This window comes from Pocillopora damicornis, chromosome 13, assembly GCF_964200805.1.
Source record: "Pocillopora damicornis chromosome 13, jaPocDami1.2, whole genome shotgun sequence".
Classification (NCBI taxonomy): Eukaryota; Metazoa; Cnidaria; class Anthozoa; order Scleractinia; family Pocilloporidae; genus Pocillopora; species Pocillopora damicornis.
Genome location: NC_142682.1, coordinates 18,926,109 through 18,952,266, shown reverse-complemented (window position 1 = coordinate 18,952,266; position 26,158 = coordinate 18,926,109). Strand labels below are relative to the sequence as shown.

General features: G+C 37.5%; 3 protein-coding genes across 11 annotated transcripts; 2 read left to right on the top strand and 1 right to left on the bottom strand.

The window, feature by feature from the left end:
* Positions 1-396: 396 nt before the first annotated feature.
* Positions 397-22,178, bottom strand: LOC113669857 (uncharacterized). 7 transcript variants are annotated; one of them, XM_089192167.1, is made up of 3 exons: positions 22,059-22,178; positions 13,545-13,614; positions 397-2,343 (listed from the first exon to the last, which is right to left on the bottom strand). In XM_089192167.1, the coding sequence occupies exon 3, from the start codon at positions 2,313-2,315 to the stop codon at positions 867-869; it is 1,449 nt and encodes a 482-aa protein (XP_089048293.1). In that variant the 5' UTR covers positions 2,316-2,343; positions 13,545-13,614; positions 22,059-22,178; the 3' UTR covers positions 397-866. The 7 variants fall into 7 exon arrangements, with proteins under 7 accessions (XP_089048293.1, XP_089048290.1, XP_089048294.1 ...); XM_089192164.1 differs by having other exon boundaries at positions 22,050-22,155; XM_089192168.1 differs by having other exon boundaries at positions 397-2,340; positions 22,050-22,149.
* Positions 6,921-18,317, top strand: LOC113669855 (uncharacterized). 3 transcript variants are annotated; one of them, XM_089192174.1, is made up of 3 exons: positions 6,921-7,059; positions 7,663-7,851; positions 17,226-18,317. In XM_089192174.1, exons 2-3 carry the CDS (start codon positions 7,843-7,845, stop codon positions 17,670-17,672), a joined length of 456 nt encoding a protein of 151 aa, XP_089048300.1. In that variant the 5' UTR covers positions 6,921-7,059; positions 7,663-7,842; the 3' UTR covers positions 17,673-18,317. The 3 variants fall into 3 exon arrangements, with proteins under 3 accessions (XP_089048300.1, XP_089048299.1, XP_027041738.2); XM_089192173.1 differs by lacking the exons at positions 6,921-7,059; positions 7,663-7,851 and adding an exon at positions 12,466-12,667; XM_027185937.2 differs by lacking the exons at positions 6,921-7,059; positions 7,663-7,851 and adding an exon at positions 13,629-14,807.
* Positions 22,179-23,996: 1,818 nt separating the features above from the next.
* On the top strand, positions 23,997-25,825 carry LOC149035831 (uncharacterized). The gene is made up of 2 exons (XM_089191975.1): positions 23,997-24,386; positions 25,377-25,825. Exons 1-2 carry the CDS (start codon positions 24,372-24,374, stop codon positions 25,803-25,805), a joined length of 444 nt encoding a protein of 147 aa, XP_089048101.1. The 5' UTR covers positions 23,997-24,371; the 3' UTR covers positions 25,806-25,825.
* The last annotated feature ends 333 nt before the right edge of the window (positions 25,826-26,158 follow it).

The window sequence follows — 26,158 nt, the reverse complement described above, 5'->3', positions numbered from 1 at the left end:
CGACTTCGCAAGACTAATCACAAAAACAAATTCTCTCTTATATATAAAGACTTTCATGAAAACTCCCTCATATCACCGAAGGCGAGCTGCCCCTGCGACGTATCCCTAAGATTTGTTCTGGGAGTAATGCACATGGAACGACTGGTCACTCAATTTGTCAAGCGTGCGAACGCCGCGTGTGTGTTCTTAGTCACGCACGGTATGAACAGGCCTTTATTGAACGTGAAAAAATGGGAACTCGAGCGTGGTTCTCCCCTCAGGTTATCCTTTTCATTGTAATTTACAAACGGCCTTTCGATAAAATCACTTAAGTTCTCACCTATGAAAATAACTGATGCAACCTTAGAATTGCAAAGTTCAGCCCACTGGTAACAAGTAGAATTTTCTATCAAGGTGAGCTTCAAACACTTTATTATTAATTTTACTTAAAATGGCACACTCTGAACACAAAGTTATGGTTATCATAACAATTTAAACCTTTGCGATATTTGGATTGCACCAAAAAATTGGTGTACAATGATTCTTTTATAAAAAGAAACGCTTATCAAACTAAAAAAAAAGCACACTCTGGAAAGGTTAGCAAGGCTGTCCCAAAATTTTAGAGACCAGGAAAACACTCAACTGGTTTAAGTTAAATTTTTAGACACCTTACCAAGAAAAATACTCTCACGCAGTGTCCATATTTGAATCGTGACTTTCACCTGTGACCGAAAATAACGGAGAAGACCTTATCGTTCTTATCAAAACGTTTGATAAGAACAATTACAGTTACTCGGCAAAACAGCATTGGACAATGTGAAATGAGTCAAAAAAGTTCAAATGAAAAGATGAGAGGCTGCGACTATTGAGAGTCAGTATTCAAGACTTCACCACTTTGCTATCTCTGTTTTCATCATGCCAAGAGTCCGTTCAAGCAAATCAACAAACACAGCTTCTTGTTTCTCTGTTTTGGGCTGAGTTACAACTCCGAACAGTTGAAATAACGTTTCCAAGAGGACAACCTTCAATGCTGAGGAATTTTCTTTGGATCCAGCGTTCTCTCCCAGCCACATTTCAAATGTTGGAGATGGTGGTGGTGTGGAGAACATCTCTTCGAGAAAATCATCCACTAAATCATTATTTACTTTAACTTCTTCCTGACAGGCCTGATGAAAATCAGTCTGAGAGGAATCCGAGAGGGTGAACCGACTCTTTGCGGAAACTTTTGAATACTGCACTCCTGCTGTAGGCTTAAAAGAAGGGACTTTCTTTGGTAAGGCATTCCTTTTGGTGAAGTGGCACTGGTGTGTCATTGAGCCCGCTTTTTCATCCTGTTTCTTGGCGGCAATCCTCAAAGGTGCTCGTGGTGAGAACACGGCTTTGCTGGACTTCTCCTTACAACGGTTGGTGTCGTTCGGCGGGGCCGTTCCTTTAAGTTGGTTAGCTACTCGCCCAGATGGTTTTATTCCTATTATTTCGATCTCAGGACTATCATCTTGCTGTGATTTAAGACCAGTAGAGGCACCTCGAATAACTTTAGTCGGTGGAGAAGCTGATTCACCAGTAGAGACGGTGATGGCCTCGCATTTCCTTTTAGGGGCTGGTCGAGGTTGGTTCGTAACTGAAAAAATATCCGCTTTGGATGGTAACCATTTCAACGTACAGGTTGGGATGTAGTTTTCATGCAAACTCTCATGGAGGCCAGACTGAGGGTGTTTTGGTTTTTGTACGGTTGACGAACGTTTTCTCAAATCTGGCAGGATCGGCTCCACTGAGTCAGGGACCTGAGCTGAATTTTTGGTTGCAAGTTGAAAGTAACTTGCCTCTGACAATGGCGCCTGTGTGGCCGGAGTGTTCCCACTGGGTCCATTGTTGAGTTCAACCGGTGTTGATGTTTCACTGTTTCTAACTGCCATGCAGTGAGAATCACTGTGCATTCTGGAAGCTTCCTCTCGTCTACATTCCTCTTTTGTATCTTGCGAAGGATGAATGGTTTCACCATCTTCTTGGCTGTCCAGTCCTGCATCGAACACTTTCCCTAATTCATCCATGAGTACCTGTTGTTGTGCCGTCACTTTGGCTTCCATGCAAAATGGCACACGGCAGTAATAGTCTCTACAGGAATTGGAATGACTTGAGGCGAGAGACTTGATCCCCTGACAAATTGTACAGTTGTCTACCTTTTTACAGCCTTGCGCGTGCCGCAAAGTTAGTTTTAAGTTAACACAGAGAGGTAAAAGGCAGTTAGGGTCGACACAATCCAGTGCATGTGGAAGAAAATTTTGTAGTTCTTCGTGCCAAGCTTGTCCGGACATCGCCTCGTAACGGGAAGCCATTTGTATCAGCTTCTTGAACGGGAGTCTTCTGAAGGAAAAAAATCCAGATAAGAAATACCATTATCAGTGATGATGTAAACGAGCAGAAATAGACACATTAAACATGTGATTATCAGCTGTACGATTATGCGGGGTTTTCCCATAATTAGCGTGCACGGGCGTGATGCAGTAACGCATGACCACCTAAGGAAGTTTGAACTTTGTCAACAATCTGTTGTGATTAAAAGGACTTGATGATAAATTTGCTTGGCAACCATAATAATGGCAGATGTTGACTCATTTCATTTTGATTGACTGTTTTGAAAGAGAATTGAGAAAACATTGTCTCAAAATACAAAAGATAATTTTTTGTCTTAAAATAGAACGTCCATAAACGCCTCTCATTCCTTCATGCCATTGCCTCAGCTGACCCGTTAGTAAGACCAATGGAAGCCATCGTCAAATCATATAAAGAACAGGCTTTCGCAATTGTTAAGAAACGAAATTTGCTATCTAAATCTTACTGATGCTCGATATTGATGTCAACAATTATACGTAATACATAAAAGTCGGCGATTTGTAGAATATCTGACACTATAGAGATCGTTTATAAAGGGTTCTTTCCCATCCGGGTGGAAACATTTACTCAAATGTCAGAAACCGAAGGAAGAGGTTGTGTAAAAGTTACAGACAAATCTATCCGGCTAAAATTAAAAGTGTTGCGACAGCATGGGCGGTGGAAACCACAAATTGATAATTTCTTAAGATGGCTGTCAACTGTGACATCAGATCGCTTTTGATCACGATTTTGCCTTGGGGTCATCGATAAGCTGTTTTTTACGGTTTCAACAAAACAAACACAACGGAAAAAATGAAAGTAGTCGAAGAAATGAAAACAAAAGATCGATGGTTCATGAAAGTATACTAGACATTGCAAATGGAATGTGCAAAATCATCGTCGGATATCAGTATTCGTAACTTTAAAGTTCCGCATACCTTCCCTAAGTGATGCTTCTACTTAACAAAGCCGAAACCTTTGAAATATATTTTCCAAAATCACGTTAGAGATATAATTTGAGAAGCTCTCGTATTATCTCTAGAGCTTCTTTTTGATCTTTCGTGAACACATCTACACATACAGTATGCCTCGATGGTAAGCGGATTGTTAAGAACCCTTTGCTATGTGTCCGAACAATCACACCACGTTCTCTGGAGGTTCTGGAAGGGAAACTGACTGTTTTACCTGTGTTAAAATGAATAATTTTACGATGTATCGGTAGCGCCCAAAATTACTGCAGACCAAGTTACGATACTGCTCTTTTTCTTACTGCGATACACGAACGTCTCGCTGGATTTTGCCGGAGCTTGATGAACCCTGACGTAATTGAACCGTTACATTTGAGTCGTTCGGTTGTGAAGCTTATGGTAAAGAAGTATTCATTACGTTATCGGAAACTATGGCCGAATAAGCGAAGGAAAAGTCCAACTGTCAGATCAACAATATTCGTCTAATAACTGTTTGCAGTTTATTTGAGATAGATTATACAGACTGCTCAAGTTTTGATAGTATACAAGACTGTACTGTTATGATATTGGATCTCAGTTTTCTATAGAACACCAATATCTACTGTAACATATTCATTTAACTTTTCTGTCGCGATGTTCTCAAATAGGATTTTTTCCTACTTGGAATGATTTGTTTGTTTGTTTCCCGTTTTTAATAACCTGAGCCCTAAACTCTCAGACTAACAGACTCTTGTTAAAATAAACTTTATGATTTATAGTTCGTGTAAATCAACCAAGAGCTGTGCGGATAAAATTTACCTTAAGGCCGGCTGTTGCAGAGTAAACGAGTGAATTGCCAACGACTTGAAGGAAAATATTTTTTCCAGTAGTACTCCAGAAAAGCTAATTCAAACAGCAGGAGTTTTTTCTTCACTTGGACAACGGTATAACAGAATTTACGATACTCACCTTCCGTTTCTTGAATTGACAATAGAGTCCAATCGTCCCAAACGGACTGACTTGTTGCCGTGTCAATAAGCAAGTTCAAGTGAGAGTTTCTATACCGGCCTCAACTAAAGTATATTAGCGTTATTATGGCTCACTTAACAATTGCAACTTAAGAACATTCCTTAATTTGGGCGACCACAGGTGTGTCGCCGGACGACAATAATTCTTTTTTACTTGGGGAACACCTCGAAAAGCCAGTTTTCTAGTGGAAAAGTATCATTCGCGCGTTTGAAAGAATATCTGTAAACATTTCGTCGAGAAGAGGGGCACCTTGAGTCAAAAATCGTAAAATCCATTTGCGAAGTGTTGGTCGTGACTAGCGTGACTTTAGACACTCATTCCTTGCATAATTATAGACACGAATGAGACAAGTGTTCAAGCATTTCCGGACACACCGTGAACTTCATCAAAGCGGAAAATTTTCGATGACATGAACGTTAACTAATAACTGATTTATGTAGACTTAGACTCGCGTGCGCTAAAAAGCGATTTTCATGATTACTTTAAGTGCATAAATACTCGTTAAGTGCAGAAATACTCGTACTTCCTGTTGTTTGCCGTTCATTTTAAAATGACGACAGTAAAGGTAAAATCTTAGCTAATATTGACTTCCATGCTCAAAATATCAGCACAGTGGACAAAAAAATCATTGTAAGTGATGTTGCGAGGTTTTTTAGATTACCGTGGTTTCACTAATAAGTCTAAGAAACATAAAATATATAAAATTAGAGTAATCCTATTCACATATGAAGTGCGAGTAAACCAAGAAAAAAAATGAAGGCTTAAATGATACTAGAGCTAAAACGGTATTCAAACATCTCCTCTGTAACCTGCGATTGTGCTTCTCTCTACTTAAAAATGGATAAAAATTATACCCGACAGCTTGTCGGACCACATCTAGAAAAAATATCATGGATTGAAACTTTAAATTTCAGAAGATAATGAGAATGGTTTGTGACTTTGGATCTTCTGCGAGTATTCGACCATTCTAGTCTATTTTCCTGACATAATGATTGACAATAGAATCGTCTGAAATAAGGACAAAGGACGCTGTATAAACCACAATCATCTCAAATCGATGCACGTTACGGATCGGTAGATACTGTGACAAAGGGTCCACGATTATGACACAGCTTTGCCTTTCGTTCGTCATGCAATTTCCTCGTCACAAGTAGAAAGGAAGTAATTCCCTAAACTTCCTCTGTGCGTGAAGCTAACGAAAATAAATCGCGGCCCTTGATCCGACAAAATTTGATGGCAACATGGACGATGTGAAACAGTGGTTACGCATAAGCATATACTTTCCGAATACTCTTTGTAACACCATCCTATCATACTAAAGCAGACCTTGACGTGGGAGAGGAAGCATTCGCCGAGCCTCGTGAAAAATGATCCGTAGGATTGGCTCCATAGGGTTCTTTCAAACGTTCTTGTAAACTTTTATATAACGAATTACCATCGTGCCACGACTATCGACCAATTGTTTTCACAGGAGAAGAATGTTGTGTATCCGCGAAGCGGCGGAACCGACGCCAAATTACTATGTTTTGCAATAGCATTTATGAGAAGAGGTAAGCTTTAGTAAAAGTTTTAATTTTTACATTTGGAACTGAGAGGTGCCCTCAAACTTATCACTACGGAGAGTTCTGACGCAGTTTCTAGGCATACAAAGGGAGAACACATTTCTTCCTTCGAGGAATGTTTGCTACAATTGTGTCGCCGTCGCAACTGCTTACTAAAGAGAAGGGAACGCAAGCAGCATGCTTCACCGAACGATTTGCGTTTCGTTGCTTATGAGGAAATTATCAGTTGCGTCGACGACTAAGTTACACATTTTCCTCTTCGGCCCTCACGTCGTGTATTACGGTATAGGTCCGGATTGAGGAAGAGACGAGATGCATCTAATTGGAGGATAAAAACAAGACTGACTGCTAAAGTATGAATATTTCAGTCGGGCCGTCACGCATGGGACGTAAGCATAAAATTACCACTGAAATACGGTTGATTTTCTTTTTCTCAAATTTAAGCAACAGAAAAGAAGATGGGAATGATGTCAAAAATCTTGGGAAGAAAAATTGATGGTGGTAAACATTGAAATTGTCGCTATTCTGGGAAAAGGTGCTGAATAGGAAGCGACTCTGAACTGAGTTCCCTGAATCTAAAAGCTTACATGACCGAATGAGAGCGCCTCCACGAAGCCGGTTGGTTGACGCAGAAAATACAAGAATGTCTCTGAAAGCGGATGAGATGGTAACATCTTTTTTTTTTCTTTTCTTCACATAGACTTATCAGGAAATAAAGACTATATTTTAAAATAATATAAAATATTAGAAAACAAATGGACAGTTCACAAAAGGAAAAACTTCAAAAATTTCTTCAAATTATATGTAAAGGGAACGTTTCAATTAAACTGCAGAGAAGCGTTTATGAACTTTACTTTATGAACCTATGGCTCCTTGATATGCAAATTCAGCAGCAGTTGTTTTCATACCTGCACAGAGAGAAATGTCCTAAGGTCTAAAACTGACATATAGATACCTTTTCCTGTTAATTCAATCCTTTCTTTGGTAGTGACAATAGGAGTAAAATCGTCGCTAGGCAAATGCTTGAAGGTAATAATGGCTCAGCGGGTGCGCCAGATGGAAAAACGTGGTTCTTTCTTCGATTCCCGCATCAACAAAACAAAGTTCAAAGTTCAAGGTGCTCTGGAGAAAAAGAAATAAACGTCGAGCAAGTCCTTGACGTACTTAAGGTAGGAAACTCGTGATCCTAAAGGTAACTGAAATGCTTACTGAAACGGTCTACCAGCGCAATGCTACGCTACCATTTCAGTCGCGTTTTCTTTTGTCTAACTTATTGTTTAAATAGGAGTTGAGTTCTCGATCTTTGTATTTCGCACAACATCATGGCGTTATATATTCCAAATTATTATAGTTTTCAGCGATTTTTATTGTTTTGTGTCGTGAAACTTTTGTAAGGGCTGCATCCATGTTCGTTGGCCAGCATTGGTTTGGTCTCATCAAGCAACCCGCTCTCTCCCTCCCCTCCCCTGTCAACAAAACCAAACAACGGCTGCGAAGGAGACTTGAGGTTTCCCGTTTGCATAAAATGAATAACTTTTGAGTCAGCACTTTTTACGAATGTTTCTTTTGCCTATTTATAATGATAAAAATCCTTTTTTCATCACGGCTCGCTCTTGCGGAAGCTTAAAAACGCCCTGGGCACATTTCACAAACCTTTTAAGTGAAACTAACTTAACAAGAAGAGCAAGCAAAAGGCAAAACCCACAGTGATGGAACCGATTCACAGCTGGAGATCAAATGGAGCTATCCTTATGTCTTCCGTTTCCGTTTAGGTCATGGTGTTATCACGAGTTTCTTGCATTGCGAATGGTTTAAAAATAGTGGCCCTATCTCATCAGTTTACTACTTGAGACCCAGATAAAATGAGAACCTTGGTTTAGTCTCTGCACAAGGAAGAAATGATAGCCCCTCACCTTGGATCGTGTTTTTAAATAATTCGCAGGACATCTAAAATGATTAAGGTAAGGATAATTGTAGTTCAAAAGTTGATTACTAATTTTTCTGCAATGTTGTTACTTGTAACTAACTTATCAAGTGGAAAGTTACAAAAGCAAGTAATTACCATTGAAACAATACATAGGCAGAGAGAGAGGCAACATCTGAAGCAAAGAGTTATTTAGGAGTGAAAGAAACTAAAGCATTTAGGAAATGCCGAGATGTATAAACCTCAGTTGTTTTTCTGCAGTCTGTTACCGTGCAATATGTCATCGTGATAATACATCTTAGAAAAAGTCCAACTTTACAGAGAATTCATTAGAACAGATGATTGTAAGAAAAACCTAAGGAAAGCTAGCCACCATCTTTGTTAATACCTCAACAAGGGGACTTAACGACTATCCTTGTTTTTGTTAATGTACATGTTATGTACCAGAGAGGTGCATCAAAACAAACTAAGAGCTTTTTTGATAGACGTTTTGGCTACAAACATATAATGTTAATTAATGGTCAACGATTTTAGTGCATTCACAGGAAATCAACATGTGTTACCGTCAATCACTGATTCAGAATTTAATCAACAATTTTTTTTCAAGTAATCCTTCAGATCTTCGAAATAAAAAAAAATACACAGTTTTCACTTAACGTTAGTCAAGTGATTACACTGACTGAAGCCCTAGCTAACACATCGTTAAACGTAGGGTAAACTGTAAACTGCGATCTGCAGACAGACTTATTTGGTGTCCTTGAAACAAATAGTCTTCTGCCTAATGCGATAGGCTACTTAGATCACCTTAAATACCTTTATCTCAGCATAAAGAGTAGCTTAAATGTAAAAGACCAATTACGCGTCCGCCAGGAGGAAATTTTGTTTTCAACGCTTGATGGAAAATCGAACATTTATTGCCTCCTCAGGTGTACACGGCCGATTGAAACAAATTTAACAAGTTTAGTAGCGATATTCTGCTCAGTTACACTTTTTTTTAAACTTCAGAGGGATTTAATTTTTGAGTTTTTCCGCGTCCCTAAGCATGTCCAAACGCAAATGTAGATGCAAGGATTTTCACTTGTGAGCTACCTCAACGCCAATGCAAATGCAAGCGCGAGCGTCAACGCAAGGAATGAAGACATTTTCATTTTCTTGAACCTGCATCTTCCATCTATGGTCGGCCATCTTGGAAAAATACTTCCGCTGCGATTGCGTACCTCACTTTCCCCGCGTTTGCGTGACACACGTGATCTTGCTTGCATTTGCATTTGCATTTGCGTTGGCATTTGCATCGAACGCGTGAACTAGGTTTTAGTTTCATTCCCGTAGGGAGTCCTTTACTTATAGTCATGGAATGCTCAGGCAACTCGCTTTAGACCTCACACGCGCAACGGTTTTCAAAATGCCCGCCACAAAACAAAATTACATACGGCTTACTCATGAAGCAAAACTTTTCAGGGGAATGTATCCTCATACAGGAGCCTATAACAGAAAAGAGGTATATAGGTGGGGGAGTGGTAGGGGGGCTTACGTTTGGAAATGCAGAGAATATACCAGAATAGCGCCAAGAATGGATAAAATTCGCCAGCGCGCGATTTTCTAGTCATTTTCCGTGACCTTCCTGATTCGGAAGAGGTCTCCTCGCATCATGAAGGAATTCAAACGTGGCTACAAGGAAACTGTTCTCCAGTTTAATAACCGCAGTTCTTCTGTGGTAAGTACAGCTATAGTTGTGAAATAATCTTAGGATCAGTTTTCATGCGTCTCTAATTAATACAGTAGTTCTCTTTGGCCGAATGCTAAGAGAAATTGAACCTTGTTCCATATATATACCTGGTCGATGGGAGTACAAACAAGATTAAAACCGTCTGAAATGTGCGTGTCGCAAAATTATCTGTTCATGATCTCAAAGGTTTTCTTTGACTCTCTGTTAACAGGCTTACTATCAAAGCTAACAGACATTATAACGGTTTGATACAATTAATTGATTAAAAATCTGTTATCTAACTACTAGGGTTACCAAAGCGTCATGCAACTTCTTCGTCAGTCTTTATTCACAGGGGTAAACCGGAACTTCCCTGTGCCAAACTGAAAACAACATATTACATATCGTATTTTATCGTATTTTAATTTGAATGCTTTCGATAAACGATTTGGGGTCTTCCAGGTTGGTTTTCAGCCTAGTTAACATGGTATTTTTACGCAAAAAGGTAACATTAGTTTGTCATTGTGGCTGCCACTTGTGATTAGCCCTTGCACGGTATACAAACTCAAAATTTCGCTTTCGCGCCGGCAGTATCATTCTCGACCGCCTTTCGGCCAGACGTTTGAACCAACCACCTATAAAATAATCTGTCGAGTTAAAAGCAAACCAGTGAGAAGGTTCAATATTATGCCACGGAATATAGAAGAAATGTTGGAAATATTGGACTCAGCAAATTCCATACTATGATCTTTACAGAATGTTCCTACAATCTCGTGCCACAATCTGTTAAGATGGCTGTGCATCGTTCGCCGAATCTCATTTGTAACATTATATAGTATAACATACCCAAAAGTTCCATGTAATTCAATTTTCTCCTCACGGCCATACAGAAGTTAGGTGAAACTAAGCTCTATTAACAATTTTTTACGTATCTTGCAATGATAAATTCGATAAAAGTGGAATTTGGAATGAATAACACAAACTATAAGAAAAAATTCTCGGCGAAATCAAAGGTTATTCAGTAATTTAAAACAAATAATTCACTCAGTTTGAGATCCACCCTTCAATACGCCCGCTTTTGAAACTCATACTTTCGCCGAACTTTCTGCTTTTTCATTTACTTGTTTCAATAGGAAGCGGAGGAGTTGTTTACTGGCGTAACCGGCATCGAGTACTTTCTCTTGACAAAATAACCATGAACCCGTCATCGGTTAACCTGAGCTAGAGGCGATAAGAATGTGTAGATACAAACAAATTGAGAAGGACCGAAAACCGTCTTCCTTAATGGATGCGCGAAGAATATATAATAGAGCTAAATTTTTAGTTTCCATTTCCGAAAGATCATACACACAAGAAACAATCGAATAAAAGCATCTTTTTCTACAGAAACTGGGCCTGGGTCATAAATCCAGTTTAATTTTCTTGTGCCTACTTCGAGATGTAATTCACACAATCTTTCAATTGCCTAATTCCCATTTGTTACAACGAATCTTCAAATAGACTAAATCCACCAGTAGAGGCCCCTTTGGAAGAACATCGCTCGGAACTAGTCAGAGAGCATCAAAAGTTTGTTCACTTCAATAATAAGCAGAGATGACGTTTTGTATCCTTAGATTTTAACAATACCCTACTTCAAGGTCCTGAGAGAATTAAAAATTGCCTTTTCATCATACAGAGTTCGGACTGAATCCTTACCACTTTCTCCCGATATTAAGACATCATAATTTCTGTCAATCGAAGCTGTGATAGTGTTTATGCCCGTATCGCTTAATGACATTTTGTAGTCTTTTTTCGGTGCTTCTCAGTTCGCCGTGGAAGCAATGTTTATATTGTTGCAGTATCATAAATTAGCTACATTTATGTATTTTGTGATGTTCAGAAATAGCTTCAACTAGACAGAAGAAAGACAGTAAGTTAAGACGGAGCAAGCATGGCAAAGGACGTGGACGAATATGGAATGTAATAACGAGTTGGAGGTTAGGTTGTTCGGTTGTTAGGTTTCCTATTTTGATCAAGGTGCTAAAACTATAAATATTGTGTTGGTGTCTTAGCTATCACTGTCAAAGGTCAGCAAACAAACATATCAAAACAAAAAGATTAAGGCATGCGTAAAACATGCTATGTAGACATTCAATGCACTAATGCGTGCTGAGTGACTAGTTTTAACCAGTGATTGATATATTGTTTTAGGTAATATTTTTAAACTTGATAACAACAGTATTGGTTAAAAAATGACGTCACAATATTTTGAGTCAATTTGCACGACGTGCTATTTAAACTGTCTTCAATTATTGTATGGTTACAAAATTACCCATTTTTTTCTTAAAAAAAAGAAAAACGAAAGAGAGCTGAGGAGATTAAACCAAGAAGTAACAAAAATGGTGGAGAGTGAGAAAGATTTCACGAATTGCAAATGACTAATTTAAAGATTTATCGTCGCGGGATGCATGTACCGTGACCATGGTTCGTTTACGCTGGCCTGATAGTTTTTATTCTGAGAAGAAGCTGACCACACGAACGCAAAACTCAGCATTATGCTTTCAAAAACAAGCGACAAAGTTGATGTGCATGTCCGTTTGACAGTCAGGCTCTAGGCGGCGCATGTGCGACGACAAAATGTGCTCCCTCGGCATTTTCTTAGTATCAATCATCAGAACATACCAGTTCCCTGCCTTTTTATGCTAGAATAAAGATGGTACAAGCAAAAAACGTTCTAAACGAATCAAGCAATGTTGTGTACGTCTCTTGAAACATAATTTTTACGAAAATATACAGTAATCTTGACTTATACAGTGAAATTGAAACATTTTCTCTAAGATTGCGAGTAACTTGCCACTAGGGACTTAAAAGAGAATTTTCATTAACTTTTCACTACCTATTAAAGTGACTAAACATTTGGTTACTTTTTGAAACGATCCGAAGGTTGGCTGGATCATTGATCTGCAACAAACATTGCGTGCACTAGTTTCAGTTAATGCATGAGTGGAACGTTTCAGTTCTTCTTTGAATACGCTGTCTATAAATAAACAAATACTTAGTCATGTCTGCATTCACAATATCAGTCACTGGATGTAAATATTTCACATAGCAATTTGCTCAAATAGACTGACGGAAAATGTCTTGTCACCCATGCAGCCAGTATTGTAAGGTAGGAAAAGCCATGCGATAATCTAGGCCTATGTATTTAGTAACTTTTATGTGATATAGAATTAAATGACAAATGTAAGACAGCTCAAAATCACTTCAGGATGGAATTAGATATATAGGTACATATATGGAAAGAATTTTACCCGCGTCAGCTTTATGAGAAGAAATGTTGATGTTATTGTTGGTCGGTTATATTACAAGTTATGTTGATTGCGTCAAATTTGTTTCAGTAAAAACCGCATGATTGTTTATCGCGGTACTGAGTTTTTTGTCAGTTTTACGTTCTTGTTAAAATTTGTGAAGGATTGATAAATGGTGTACGCCACGACAAATACTAACACATAAACTTCAAGTTATAAGGTAATTATGATTCAAAGGTATTTTTCATCCTTACGAAAAATGCGAAGACTTAATAAGAATGTAACAAGACCTACCCTATAAGTACGATTTCTGGGATAATGCAAATTAAGTTAAGTCGAGTCTGCGATAACATGGAAATTGATCTACAGGCTTGTTTGGGTTGTCATCTTTAGGCCCTCGCTAATCAACGTATCCAGACTAACACCTTCCCAATTTTATAGAGTTCTTTCTGCCGGTTCTCCTCTTAATTTCATCATTTTAACCGATGCAGATAAGATCTGTGCAATCTGTGTAAATAATTCTGGAGCGTGGTACTCTAAACCGGAAATTGAACGTAACGAAGTTTACACGTGAACAGCGGACTGCGTGGTAAATCAGACACAAAAATAACAGGCAGGAAACGGAAATTCTGATCCCAAGAGTTGTCGTTTGTGGTTGATTTTTTTTTTGCTGTTACAATGGTTTAACAGACCCCAGAGACATCCATCAAAAAAAAAAAAAAAACAATGGGTACTTACTGCTTGGTGGGCGTCCGCGACAACTCCCGCCATTATGGGCACGCCGTCTAGGAGATTCTTCAGCCACGAACTAAAAATGACAAGAAGAAAAATGTAATCCTTTACTCACTTTGATGTATTTGATATAAATTGACTAGTCATTTCCAGTCAGCCTTTAATTGCCTTTGGTCCATTCCCTTTCCTGAATTCTTCTAGATTATACGATTCAATTCGGCTTGCCACTGTTCCATTTTATTTCACATTGAAAGCTACTCACACTAGTAGTGGCATAGTCTTCCCATTCTATATGTAATTTTCGTTAGATGTCACAATTTTATGATAGGCATGCCTTTGCCCACGATTTCAAACAGAACAATCAGGTTCCAAAACAAAGAAAACAAAAAGCAATCTGAAATAAAAGAAAGCACATGGACAAGAAAGAAAGAAAGAACATCGTCAGCGAATTCTCCAAGAAGCCCTTGGTACAATACCCCGAGAAAACGCATTGTCATAAGCAATAAGGCTTCATGTGTCTGGCATTGCATCATTGAGGAATAATCCTAAATTAGAACCCAGATGGTAATTGGTAATTTTAGTAACAATAAGTAACAAAGAAGACTGAGGCGTTTGTCCGATTTAAACCCTAAATTAAAGCCAACACTCTTCTAGAACCTTGCAACAACCTCGCAGATCAAAACAACAGCTTGTTTTCTTTAACTTATGAATTTTCCGGTTAAGCTCTCCTTCCCTAGCGAGATAAAATTCAAAGAATTTGTAATGATTGATGTCGAACAATTTGTTTTTATCTTCATTTTAATCGCAACAAGGTGCTTATTTGGAAGTTGAAAGCGACCTGCACACAAAAGCAAGGTCCTCTACCGTCACAATCGGTTGGTTCAAAGATCAACATGCGCACAACGAGTTGTTTTTTACCGTCTTTGTACTTTTGACGTTACAGTTTGACACGGCTCTGTGAACAAGTTGAAAAACTAAAGTGACGTTAGATTATTCAAATTTTGTTAGTGTTCTTTCACACCCAGCTCTCATAATGTATTATCCATAAAGGTCATAAAAAGAACATTGTCATTTCCCTGGCATTTCAATCAAACATATTTTAAATACATTATGTACTTCTATATAAATGAACATTTCCGAACTTTAGAGTGAATTCGATTAAAGTTAGGGAATGTTTGAATATCGTAAATTTCAAGTATATGAGGAATCGACATTAACAAATCACACAGATTATACCTACAAGAAGGAAAGTCTCTAAACAAAATGAAGGTTAGAGTATCTTTATTATTTTCAGTTATATAAAATTTTGAATAACAACTGCACTCTAAAAAGTTGCTTCTTAACATAAGGATTTGGGTGAATTGAAAAATAAATTACTGTAAATCGCATTTTCAAATCTTAAATTGGATCAAAAGGGTTTTCAACCATGCATCAAAATTGCTGTAAATTCAAGTATAGCGTTTCTATATATTATAACAGAACAAATTAAATAAGTTTTCCATTATTAAATTAAGGCGCTTCGTACATGTTACCCCTCTGTAGGTATGAAGGTTTCCACTACAAATCAGTGTTAAATGCATCAAAATATTTTATATTAATAAACTGCGATTTGGTGCCACTGAGCAGTAACGGACATTACCGATAGTGGCCTAAAATGTTTCGCCATACAAGAAAAGACGAAAAAAAGGTAGTGAAATTTAAAAATCGTCACTATCCAGTGATTCTTACTTAGCACATACAGATGAAGAGTACTCTAACATTTCTTTGCAGGTATTCTATAGCTATTAATAAAATTACTGTCGGTGAATGAGTCACAAATGTCATGACCACAACATTAAATTAGATTCAGTTATATGAACCAAGCTGACCGCAAATTGCATCATGTCGTGTTCACACTAATATTGACCACTAGACTTGGAGTGTCCTCGAACGGTACAATTTGTCCTGCGTCAAGATTGAGTGTATTAACTAAAATAACTTACCAACAATCTATCTTAAGCTCATCACAATTCTTTTCAATACTTTTTTGAGTTACTAAATCAATAACTATTGAAATAAGGAAGATTCAATGGCTGGCTAATACTCTGAAATGTGACGAAAACATAATACAGCAGTCTTTAATTTTAGTCAGATTTTTGTTTCAGCATCTAACTACTTCCTTAGGATATTACATACACAAATTGTCTGGTGGAAGGCATAAACATAATTCAGTTTGATTCTCGTTAGGATCTGAAAATACCTCAGAGTGCCAAATAAATATTCAACAATTTCACTTACTAGAAGGCTCCATTTTTCGTCACCCAACTTTTTTGTTAGTCACCCTTTTTTTCCTTTCATCGTTTTTTCCCTTTTCTTCCTTTTCCGCATTGAAAATAAACCTCTTGTAATCCTGATAGGCTTTACTAGAAGACTCTCATTTCCGTGTCTGTGTTTTTCGTCCTAGAATTCCCTGTTTTTCTCAGTAAAACCGGCCGACTGAGAATTAACCAACCATTAATTAATTCAAGATTAAGAAAGGGGACTGGCGAGTCAGCTCTCTATTTAGAGTTAATGGGGGCAGACTCTCAGTGTTCAAAAATATTTATAAACCACTTAGGACCGCAAAACACGTTTCAGCATGATTCCGTCGAACCAAACTGGCTACTTAAAGCGACATAGTGATCCGCTAGTCAAAAATTTGTCCACAGAACTAAATATTGCAAAACTCACGGCTACAATTTATGTTAGTAGAAAACAATAAAAACACTATTAAAACATAATTAATATTACGTCTATCAAACTCAAGAAACGTTTGTAAATCTCACCAGTTGTTGAACTTATTGGTTAGAATGAAGTGGTTTCCATAACTACTTGGACAAGTTAGACCCTTCTGTTCGTTAACGCAAGACTACTAACACTGCATAATATTTTGATATGATAGTCCTTCATGCCTATCTTTGTAGTTCGATTTGCTGAGACAATCTTAATACTTAACATAGCGACGTTACGTCAGAGAAAGTCATGCGTCACTCAACGTTAGTCTTCCATATAGACAGCAAAAATAGTTGTTGGAACTTACGAACGAGTGAGGATTTAACTTCGTGGTATTCGAATAATCAAACCAGAATCAACCGGAAAGCGCGCTCACCATGGTTACTCAAGTGCAACAAAGTTTGCGGCTGTCTATGTATTTGATAAGTTTATTTTAATTAATTGTAATCATTGTCCGCGATTCAATGACATAACCAAAAGTGAGACTAAAATGACAATAGGACTCGCTCTAATGGAGAGAACCTCAAATTACGACACTTTCAGGAGAAGAATCTTCATTTCGAAATCGGACTTGACTCAATTTCCACACAATGGTGTTATTACGGCGAACATTGTACTGTTCACTTTAAAGTTCATGAATAAACAAACCTCCTCCGAGACCGGATTTCCTCTAGTGTCTCAAAAATACATCCGGCCTTGTGGGCGTCTGTTTATTCAAAGGGTTTTACTTAAATTAAATTTTTCCTTGCTGTTAAAAAGGTAATGCGGTGTTGATATGTTGTATCGGCAACTTCATACGCTTGGCATGTTTTTTTGTTTTGTTTGTTATACTAAACAACTTCCTTTTTTAAATGCCGAGGTTTTGTTTGCCTCTGATCGCTGCTGGAATTTGTGAACACTAGTTATATTGTAATTATCATTTCTTGTATTTTTCAGCTTATTTGCCTACTGATTATTTATCTGTCCACAATGACGTCATTTGTAAACTCGTTACCATGCCAAAAAAAGACCAACATACAAGCGCCACGAGTATTACGTCTTCTTGAGGAAAAATACATTTTCGTGAAGAAAAAGACAAGAAGTGAAATTCCACTTCTTACAACCACTCCATTTCCACGACGAAGAACTACTCGAGTTGCAGACGCTTCAAACATACCGGGAACTACTTATTGTCCGTGGGTCTGGGAACAGGACGATGATCCCGAACGTGTCCCGCGGATATTAGTAAAAGCTAAGTGTCCTGGATGTAAACATTTTTGTAAACCTGTACACTACCACCACACGGTTCTAATAGCAAAATGCGACAAAACTACAGGTCACAAAGTATGGAAGTGGAGGGAGAGAAAACTTGCCGTGGCATATGTTTATGAACCTTACGATTGACGGGAATTCCTTGTGGCTGTGTGGATCGTCCTTCTTCCTAAACTTTTAGATTATTGTAATTTCATATGAAAAATATATTTTTATGGGATATTCATTATTTATTTTGAGAAAACCTCGAAAAAGGCTGAAGCTAAACCAAAGTGCATACTCATTCCACAAAAACCAAGAAAAAAATAATTTGAGATGTTGTGTCAACATCTCTCCAGGAGGGACATGCTGTGTTTTTAACCACTGAGCCTCTTCCGCACCTTCTCTTTCTCAACAAATGTTTTAAATACAATTTTATTATTTATGTTGAACAATCAAAATTAACCTGAATTTAGACAGAGCGGTGTATTTTCCAGATACATTTTAGGTTGTAGTAGAATACTTATTCATTGTAACTCAAACGAAATTATTAAGCCTTAGGTCCTTAGGTTTCTGCATGCAGTTAATGTCTAAGCTTGTTTTACTTCACTGAGTTTTCGACAATTTGATCGTCCGATTTAGAAAGTGTCCTATGGAAGCTTATGTTGCACATGTAATTGTGACCTTCGCACTCGCACAGCACGCATAACTATGCAATTGGCATAAGCACGAGCACCGCGCTTTGTAGAAATTATAATAATTCCGTAATGAATAAAGGTTGTCAGTTTTAACATGGAACTGAGCCAGTAACACTTACGGAGTTAAACAGATAAACTATGAGCAATTTCGTTCGCAAAACTGCCTTTACTTATGGTGATGGTGGCCCAAAACATTTATTTCAGGTCATCATTTCTCTCACTCTTTTCTTATCACTTCCATAAAAATGGCTTTAAAATATCTAATTATTACTCAAAAAGTTCTGGTGATTTTTTGACAGAGAGGGTAACCATAGAAACACCACAGCTTATTACGAGCACCCCTAATGAACTAAAGTAGCACAAACAACACTATTTGTAGGTTAGAGTTTATTTACTTTACTATTTACGGAGTCATGAAACGGAGCCTACACTCCCAAACAAAGCTTTATAAAGCTGTCCCCTCATAGAGAGAGCTTAGACACCCTGTGAGTTATGCAAATCCGAGACGCAGTTAAGGGTTTGCATAACTGTTGAGAATTCTCCCAACCTCCCGAGTGTTTAGATGAGAGTATGAAAACAGGGAAAAACGTTTCCAATTGCTTTAATAAAATACTTTTCTCTAATAAAATGACAAATGAAGGAAAATGTTTTTCATTTATTTGATTGATAGAGATTTCCTCGATTCATACTCTGGGCACAAGTCTTGACACGCATCTACCGGCACATAAACCAATCAAGATTCACGTTATAAAAATCGAAGTCGTTGAAATCTGTGGCAAGCGCTAGCATCGTGTGAATGAACAATTACAGTTTTTCGTGAACATTTCATGATAGACATGGTAAAGAATGTCTTACAGAGTTTGTTATTGCAGCACTCAAAATCGAAAATTTACTTGAAAATGTTAACTGGCCAATTGTTCAATGAGAGCGCGCTTACTACCCTAATTATTTTATAAATACACGTTGTAAACGCGCTGTCTATTTTCGACCTTTCTGTATAGTGTGAAGCAAGCGGAACCTGTATGAGCAAGGTGCGACAAAGGTGTTGTACAAATTTCGGATATTTTACAGTTCTAGGCGTGGACCGTTGTAATTAGGAAAAGAAGCAGAAAGTAAGAGCACGTCTAGGAATATTTACTTCCGGTGATTGTGTATTTCAAGATTCACGTCGGTTATAAAAATCAAAGTCGTTGAAATTTGTGGCAAGCACCAGCATCGTGTGAATAAATAATACACAGAACACAGCTTTGAATCCTCGTAAATCTGACAGAAAAATACCAAAGTGTCTTAAATATACGATTTCTTAAGGAAAGAACTTCAAGAGGAGGAGTTTAATTAACCTGAAAATGACTGTCACTGTGGTTGATCGCTTTTGAAAGTGACGAAACCTTTCCTAATTTGGCAGCCCGAGAACATGGTTGAGAAATTGAATCTCTCATCGTAATTTGTGAATTTTTGCTGGTTAGTAAAGTTTTGCTGTCTCATTCAGAATAAAAAAGTGACCATATATCATTGCCAGACTGAAATCAGTTTTTTAGGCTGAGAGCGTCGATGAGGAAATTAAATGTTACAAAGAATTTAGAAGCCAAAACATAGCAACCGATCGGTTGTGCAATGCAAAGTTTGCTTTGACAGTTTGAGATACTTACAGTTTGTGGCACATAGTTTGATGTGCGTTTTCGTGAACATTTTGTGATTTTTGTGAAAATTTTGTAGACATGGCAAAGAATGTCTTACAGAGTTTGTTATTGCAGCACTCAAAATCAAAAATTTACTTGAAAATGTCAACTATGCTTACATGCACTTATCTTAACTGGCTAATTGTTCAATGAGAGCGCGCTTACTACCCTAATTATTTCATAAATACACGTGGTAAACACGCTGTCTATTTTCGACTTTTCTGTATAGTGTGAAGCAAGCGGAACCTGTATGAGCAAGATGCGACAAAGGAGTTGCACAAATTTCGGATATTTTACAGTTCTAGGCGTGGACTGTTGTAATTAGGAAAAGAAGCAGAAAGTAAGAGCACGTGCAGGAATGTTCACTTCCGGTGATTGTGTATTTCAAGTCCGGTCTCGCCATTTTTTTCTTTATAAGAACCAGTATAGTTTTACCAGTTTTACAGTCTCCAATCTGTTTGTTCCCGCGTCCGTTAAAACTTAGCCCACTTAGAAGCTTTCTTTCCGACGCCATCGATTAAAATAATTTCTCAATAAATTATATGAAACTTCTGTTTAAAATGTCAACGTGTTTCCTTCATGAAACACAACTCTTGCGAATCGCTCAAATAACGATACTATTGGGTAAGCTTCCGCAGTCAATTCGCTTGTTAGTTTCCCATTAAAGGAAAAGAAGAAAAGTAGATGAAAAACAGTTCCGCCGTCAGCGTTAGCAGTTCTTCATCTACATACCATCTTGAGGAATAACCATGTTGGCACCTAGTTTCAAACGTTAAGTGCATGGCATGAGCCAGTTACCAAATATTTTGGTTAAGGACTGTCCTTGTACAGACCAGAAGACTTTCAGCCTCAAGATCGAGTTTACAAGTCGTAAACAAATGGTGGTTTTTTCTCTCTAAAAGTTGTTTGTTGAAAATGTATTCTTTTCTTTGATGATAATTAAGTCTAAATTTAAGAATGCTGTCAGCACTCGTTGTAACTGAGGTACTTATTTCCAAACGATCCGTTTTGTCTCTCTAAGGGACAAAGAAATTTGAAAGTCAAAAAAGCCGCAGACTCCAAATCGATCGTCAAACTATAAACTTATAAAATATTGAATCTTTAAATAATTAATTAGATATTGCTAACACGCGATTTATTTCCGAAATGTGGACTGAAAGAGTTTCATTAAGCCAATTTCCCCCCCAAAAAAATCTCTTTGCGATGACGTAATAAGAGGAAGTTTTTGAGCAAGAGTTGTTCCCAACGCACTCGACCTCCTTGGAAACTGCGTCGGCCTATATTGTTTGAGAACCTTTTACCACAAAGTTTTTAAACAAACAGAGTTTATGTTACAAAGGAAACATATGTACTAGTTGAAAGTGTCAGAAATTCGGATACAGCTGAGGAAACACCACGCAAACGTGGACATAGGTTAAACTCATCCTTCTCTCACTTACCTCTGTGCATTAATTATCATAAACGTATTTATAATTATCATCTAAAGGAGCAAGGGTGTATTCTTTTTGCCCGTGATCAAAACTCTGCAAAGTTTGATTGAAAATTGTGCGGAGCAAATTTTGCAGTAGTTAAACAAAGCTTTACATTGCGTCTTGTAGCATAGGCGGATCACGTCAAAGAAATTACAGGACTCATGTTAGGAAAGAAGCAAGAAAGACACGGTTATGACCAATTGGTGAATTGGTGAATTAAACACAACAGCTTATCAGACAGCTATGTGGTTAAAAACGCTCAAAGCTTGTTTCGCGATTGCATGCATATGTTCAATAAAGTACACACCGTGAAACATAACGAAGAAAGGACCTTTTCTGAAAACATCTTGAGACAATTAAATATCTAAATATTACAGAGCTAGAGAACGCATATTAGCAAGAGTTTCGATATCTCTTTGTTATAATAAAGCAAATCAGTTTTCCTGCAGTTTCGTGCACACAACCTTTTGTTAGACGTTGGGTAAAACCTGTACTGTGAAACTTATCATAACGCAAGATATTAATTTTTAAAACGCGTTGTTTGAAAGGAGTTTTAAGCATGTCGCAATGTTTGCTCTTAAGGACGTGATGGTTTGCATACATGAGCTCGACAATGATCAGTAGCAAAATATTAAACGCACAAGAATTATTCACAATATATAACAACCCTTACGAGCTTACCGAGCTTACCATCTTGAAGGAAATACTCCAATATAACATAAAACCAGAGGAAACATCACGACCTGTTTCATATGTTCACTCACGCTAGGCTGGGTAATCGAGTGTGAAGACGACAAATGTGCATAATTTAAGTTTGTTTAGTTTCGTCATGTCATGCTGACACAATTTTAAGTGTGCTAAATATTTTGCCTTTTAAGTGTGCTTGATATTTTGCTTCGGTGCATTCTCTGATAACCTCTCATTTTAGGTTTGATGAACCCAAAGACTGTGTGAAGTACAGCGGATCACTGGGTCAAAATTTGAAATAACACTGAAACGAACGGTTTTGTGTATTAGAAAGAACAAACATTGAAATAATCTGCTCGATAAATATGAACGCGCTCAGACATAAACGTTCTCCAGATGGACGAGCAATGTCAAGATGCGATGTTGTGCGCGGTAATACGTTTTAAAGAAGTTAACATCTTTTATAATTCAATGATTCAACTAAATTAGATTAAAAATAGTTTTATTTAAATTAAGGAGGTTGTTATGTCTGTTTGAATTCTACAGCGAAGGCTATTTACATATCAAACTATGTTGCACGTGTAATTATATTAACGGAATAACATAATACCCGAACGATGTGAAGATTTAAACTCCTTAAAATCTGTTGAAAAAGTTAAACCACCGCACTAATAATATCAATTATCGCAACTCTCGAGTCTCAAAGACAAGTGAGCTTCCTTGCGATAAGTAAACTAACTAAGTAATTAGAAAAATTATTTGATGGGCTCTGACATAATTTTAGGATTTGCCAAAAGGTGATAATTTTACTGGACGACAGTAAATTAAAAAGAGGTGTTCACGGGGTGCAAACTTCCTTCACGAAATTTCCTTCCCGTCATCAAGTGGGAGGAATGATCTTAACATGATTAAGGAATTAGCGAATTATTGAAGAGGATTTAATAATGAACAATTAAGATGTCGTGAGTTCCAGGTTTTCGTGAACTAATTTCAAGGCAACGGAACAGGTGGAAGGAAATGTTTGTTAATTTGTTTGCCTTAAAACACGGGGGGAAGTCGATGGGAAGTCGATGACAGAAAAGAAATGGGGGAGCAACAGTCGCATAGGAAACTGAAGTTATACGCTTGTTAGCTAAGTTTTGAACACGGAAAAACTTAATGGAAAGCTTGTCGGTCAAGTTTTAAACAAGGAAAACTTAATGGAAAACCAGAGATTCACTCATCAATTTACCTTGATTTTCAAAAAAGTTGTCTAGCAGAAACAACTAAATGCCATTCGCATTAAAAAGAAGACGCAAATAGATCGTTGTGGCTATTGAAATGGTAATTTGAACCATCGCGACGTTTAGGTTATATTTTCGCGGTTGGGTTCTGGATGAAGCTAAGACACTGTTATTACTATATCGTACAAATGCTTTCTGTACTATTTCGGCTCTAAAATTTCAACCCTAAACATGTTCACAATCCAAAGATCACGCGACCGTGAGAGAAATTGTTTTGCAAGTAACGGAAGAATGCTTTTCAGGACAAAATAGCAAAAAATATACCGCATTCCATTTAGCATACAGATATTTATAGTGTAAGTGACCTTAAACAAGTTGCAACTTTTAACTAAGAACGCTATACATTCCAAAACTTAATATTCCACACTTTTTAAAAAGTTGATTAAAATTGCTCAGAAACCTACCACAGCTAATTCAAGCACAGAAGAAAACGGAAAGATCGACATATTTTAGTCACCCAGGATTAAAGGCACAAAATTTTTGGTTTGAAAATCATTTTAAGACAGGAAGGTTTCCTTTTTCGGATAGTTAAGTTATTTTTATCATAACGGAGAGAATTATAAACTTGGAAGCGGAACAAAAAGAAAAGTGAACACGCGTTACTAGTTTCTCTAGGTGGGGGGACAAATTTGAGGAGCATAAAAAATCAACGTGGTGTGGTCCACGAAAATAGCAAAAATGTCACCAGAATGGCACTCCGCAGACATCTAACTGTACATTTTAACAATATCAAGTTTATTTACCTTGTGAGAAGTTAACGAGCACATGCGCGTAGGAAGCATAATATTATGCACTGGAGCTGAGGTATCACTCTAATGCTGACGCCACAAATAATATATAAGGAGACGGACGAAGCCCTGGATCGCAGAAGCTTTCTGAACCGAAAGGCAGATCAAGAGCAAGCACGGAACCTCAAGACGGCAAGCATAGGACCGAGTAACGTCTAGCTACCCAGTGAGAGTAACTTACAACTGAGAAGAGCTGAGTGCAACAATCCTTAATTCAATTTTCATTCAAGATCAAATCTCAAGCAATGGTTATCAAAAAGGTAAGATATCTGTTAAGTTCTGAACCTTTATAGACTGTGTATTAAGTAAAAACTAACTGAGAACGAGTGTTTATTTTATTACGTAAGCAATAGTCTAATATTTATCCAGTCTTCTCTGTCTTTCTACAAGACGGAGTTACATTAGTCTGGAAAAGAAATTTTCGGTCATTAATTTCATCAAGATTCGCAACAAATTTAAATTTTATCTGTAAATGCTCCTAACAGAAATCTCTACGGAAAAATCGTTGGAGAAAAAAATATACTATCTGATAATCTTAACACTTTTAACTATAAAAACCCAAACACTAGGCAATACGCATTCTCACAATTCATTTGAAAGTAAAATCTCCCCTCTCGGTCGCGAGTTAATGGTAAACGCACTCTCGTGTAAATCTTTAAAGCATCACATGTTTTGAGACTGATTTGAAACAAATCTTAAATTCAAATTATTGGTATCATCACTAACACCCACCGATTACTTTATGCGGCATAAGTTAGCCATTGGTATCATTTGACTGGCTTTTTGTTTTTTAGTTTTTTTTAATGAATCGTTCTTGCGTTCCTTGATCAGAACGTGAAGCTGAACAAAAAAAGAACAAAAAAATAATATTTTTCTTTAGTAATTTATTATCTTGCATGAAATTGGAACTTTATGAAATCTATGTCCTCTTTCACGTTGCCCACGAAACTCCCTCGCCAGTAGTAACTGACTTGCTTGTCAATTTTACGTCAATCTATTGACTCTAAATTTGTGAGACAAAGGAGACGTGCTGACGTAAGGGCTAGCGCTCTTACCTCTACTCTGTACCACTATATGTTTGTCTTTTTGTGTGTGTTTGCTTACTCCTGTTTTGTTTGTTTTTTTGTTTGTTTGTTTGTTATTTAGTTTTTTGTCTTTCTTTAGCATATGTAAGTGATCAGGTGCGATGTTTAATAATCTTGTGGAAACGAAAAATGATGAAAGAATCCTTTTTGTTTCGTAATTCGCAGTTTTTGATGTGTGCGATTTTCATTGCGGTTATCATTTTTGGCTCCATGTCACCACCTGGTTGCAGCGGCTGTGTGGCGAGAAAAAACTTAACTGATACTCAAATGATGCAACGGATTCGCCAAAGGGGCTACCTTTTCATGAAAAACAAGCTCATTGGTTCTAATGGCTCCCAAAACAACTTCCCCAACGGGGCGCATGCAGGTACCACACTATGTCCGTGGAAATGGGCTTTAGATGACAATCCCGACCGACTTCCCAGATTCCTATCAAAAGCTGTATGTCCTTCATGCAATCATTACTGCAAAGCCATACACTATACGCACACCTCTCTCATTCAGCGGTGCGATCGAACAACCGGTCTGATGTATTGGTCGTGGATGCCAAAGACAATGGCAATAGCTTATGTGTATGTACCTAATAGAAAATAATCCATCGTCAAGATGAACCGGCTGCCGGCTGCTGCTTCTCTCTCTGGAGAACAGTACTAATGAACGAGGTTGCTAGTCTAGTTATCACATAGAAGTTGGTATAAAATAGGTTTATGAAACATACGGGAAAGAAGGTATAACTAGTTACAGAGAGCTAATAGCATAGTTCTCAGAAGCAGCCTATCAACAATATCTTAAGTGCTTTTTTAAATTACAGCTCGGTTTCTGGAATTTAGGTTATATTTTATTTACATTCTATGTTCAGAATAACGTTTCTGACAAGAAATTTGCTTGTAAATCTTGTAGAATTAATTGGAATTCTAGTATTGTTTATGGCAATATTTTATTTAAAT

What these genes read in the sequence shown, in the direction of transcription:
- LOC113669855 (XM_089192173.1), top strand. Translation starts at nt 12,635, where the DNA reads ATGTCTTGTCACCCATGCAGCCAGTATTGTAAG. An exon ending in CATGCAGCCAGTATTGTAAG is followed by an intron (nt 12,668 to 17,225) that starts GTAGGAAAAGCC and finishes TGTATTTTTCAG; the next exon opens with CTTATTTGCCTACTGATTAT.
- LOC113669857 (XM_089192167.1), bottom strand. Translation starts at nt 2,315, where the DNA reads ATGGCTTCCCGTTACGAGGCGATGTCCGGACAAGCTTGGCACGAAGAA.